Source organism: Miscanthus floridulus, chromosome 2, assembly GCF_019320115.1.
Source record: "Miscanthus floridulus cultivar M001 chromosome 2, ASM1932011v1, whole genome shotgun sequence".
Lineage (NCBI taxonomy): Eukaryota > Viridiplantae > Streptophyta > Magnoliopsida > Poales > Poaceae > Miscanthus > Miscanthus floridulus.
The window spans coordinates 139,801,933-139,804,667 of NC_089581.1; the positions used below are offsets into that span (position 1 = coordinate 139,801,933).

Sequence of the window (2,735 nt, forward strand, 5' to 3'; positions counted from 1 at the left end):
TTTTGATCCTTGAAAAGGCTTTTGCATTGATTGAGGAAAAAGACAAAGCTCTAAGAAATAGGAATTTAATCCCGAAAAAAGGTCGGAAAGATTCCCAGAAAGAGAGGCATCGTTCTAACGTGTCTCAAAACCTTTTCCAAGCCTTTGGATTTTGAAAACAAGGCATCTTATCTAACTTTTGTTTTTGCAAGTTTTCAAATTCTTTTTAAACCACTACTTGAAAGCAATATTTTAAAGATTGAGATTTGAATTTATTTTCCAAACCACTCATCACGAAAGTATCAATGCAATGACATGTATGCCCAAACATGTTGCTACCCTTATGTTGAATTTTAATTTTCTTTTACCTATGTTTTTATGAGCATAAAACAATTAATAGAAATCATTTTACTCTTTTTAGAAAGTAGCTAATTTTAGGGTGTTACAGAAAACCATGGACCCTGTGTCATCCAAGACTTGAAACGAGGATCGAGATGCCCGTGGTGCTTTGCGCGCTTCGGGTACTAGCCGCTATTAGGGCTGTCCTTAACCCCCCTCACTCTAGGGTGCCCTAGAGCGGCCGTGAACCCACTGGTGGGCCAGCCTTCGAACTCCTGGGCGTTAATGGACTGTAGGAGCGTTTTCAGCTCTGTATCCCACTTACCTGCGATGGCTCATAGCCTTTGAAGATGAACCGTCGCCCGACGGATCCTTCACGGGGAAGATTTGAATAGGCATGTGCTTGTCTCTCGAGGCGGTGATGCGAATAATGCTATGAGGAATAGTAAGGGCACGAGCCCTAAAAGAAACAGATCTGGTGAGGCATGGGGCACATTAATTTAGGTGGATGGTTTGTCCCTCGCCCGTTCTGCCCTTACCTTATAAATGAAGCAGTTTCTCCCCAACCTACGTATGCGTAGCTGCATCCTTGCCCCTCCAATCTTTCTACCTTTCGCTCTTGAATTCTGGCCTTTGTTCTCCTATTTCTGCTCCTCTACTGCCACCGGCGATGCTCTCGCTCTCTAGCCCTACACCACTGCCGGATCTTTCTACATGGCCATCGCCGTTCCTTGATGGAGCCATGGCCTCGCTCTGATGTCCTCCATGCATGCATGGAGGGTCTAGTCAAGAAAGGCCTATGAGAATGAGCCATCGCCGCCTGATGGCTATGTCATTTCCTTCATCCCCTTCCATGAGCATGGGCTCATGACTCCTCCCCACCGATTCCTTCGAGGGCTGCTGCACTACTATGGGATTGAGCTACAGCATTTGAATCAAAATGGGATTCAACACATCTCGGCCTTCATTGCGTTGTGTGAGGGGTACTTGGGGATTGAACCCCACTTCAAGCTATGGAAGTACTTCTTCATCGTCAAGCTACAGAAGAAGAAGGAGAAGAAGAAGCCGGACCTGGCGGTGCCAATGGGATGCACAAGCATCTATCTTCGAGGCAGCTAGTCATCAGAGTACATGTCCATCCCCTTGTCAAAGTCCAATAAGGGGTGGCATAAGCTCTAGATCTACCTAAGGAATGACGACGACACCCCCTGTCGATCTTCACCGGCCGCCTAATCGAGGAGGCGCCGGGCGTGTGGAGGTACGGGCCCATCGGGAGGGAGCAGAAGAGGCTCGGTGACCTCCTCAAAGCCATCGCGACTCTAAAGGGCCATGGTCTTTGTGGGACCGATGTCGTCAAAGCATACCATGTTAGGAGGTTGGTGCCACTGATGGCGCGCACTCTTCCGATGTGGGAGATGACACTAGATTTCATGCCCGAAGAGACCATGATGGTTGCCGACGAGGCTCTCAGCATCGACAAAATGGCACAACGCCTGAAGGAGGTGATAGAGTGCCTAGTGGATCCATTAGTGGATCTCACCCTGGTGTACCCAGTCCCAGGGCATCCTGCGATGTGGTCAAACATGGGTTTCATCGAACTGGTAAGTCTTCTTTGAGTCTATTCCCTTGACCGATGCTCCTTTGTTCTCAGATTCTAAGCGTCGGGATTTACAGCTCGGCCTCATCATCCATGAGTTAGACCTGCCACTGCTAGAGGACATGGCTTGGAGAGCGACAAACCATGCCGTGGCCGAGGCGATGAAGGCGATGAAGGAGCGAAAGAAGGCAAATGAGCAAGCAAGGCTACCGCGTGGAAAGCACCGGCAAGGCTCAAAGGAGAGCGACAACAATGAAGAGGAGGAAGAGGTAGAAGATGAGTCCGACCCCAACATCCCATGGGGTGTGCTTGAGCACAAGGTTGAGCAGGCCAGCATTGGACAGGTCAACTTGATCCCAATTCCACAGCATGCCCCGACGCAAACTAAAGAGGATGCACCTCCAAGATCGATGGGGGAGGACACACTCCTAAGGTCCGTGGAGCAAGTCCGCGCTGCTTCGACCGACCCCATCAGGGTGACCCTGATTCTGCAGCAAGCCCCGACGCAAACCGAAGAGGATGCGCCTCCAAGATTGGCGGGGGAGGACTCACCCCCGAGGTCGGAGGAGCAAGTCTGCCCTGCTCCAACTGACCCCATAGGGGGTCAAAAGTGGCCAATTGCCGATGTGATGGACTCAGGGTCGAGCAGCCAACCCCCAAAATGTTCTCAGATTATGGCATTGAGGAGAGTTCAAGACTTCTTTGCCCTTTCATTGCGTTTTTGGATTTTGTCATGTGACGTTGGTGCCCTCCGTAGGACTAGCCCCCACAACTGCCTAACATTGGTGTCGTAGAAGATCCTGGCGCATCGGCCAATCCC

The 2,735-nt window shown here is 50.3% G+C and overlaps 1 protein-coding gene across 1 annotated transcript in view; it reads left to right on the plus strand.

Moving 5' to 3' along the window:
- The window catches only part of LOC136537162 (probable serine/threonine-protein kinase At1g54610), a 3,913-nt gene extending 2,476 nt beyond the window's left edge, over window positions 1-1,437 (plus strand). Inside the window, exon 5 of the mRNA XM_066529219.1 lies at window positions 1,300-1,437. Within this exon, the coding sequence (XP_066385316.1) occupies window positions 1,300-1,437 (138 nt within the window). The remainder of the gene's footprint in view (window positions 1-1,299) is intronic.
- Window positions 1,438-2,735: the final 1,298 nt, after the last annotated feature.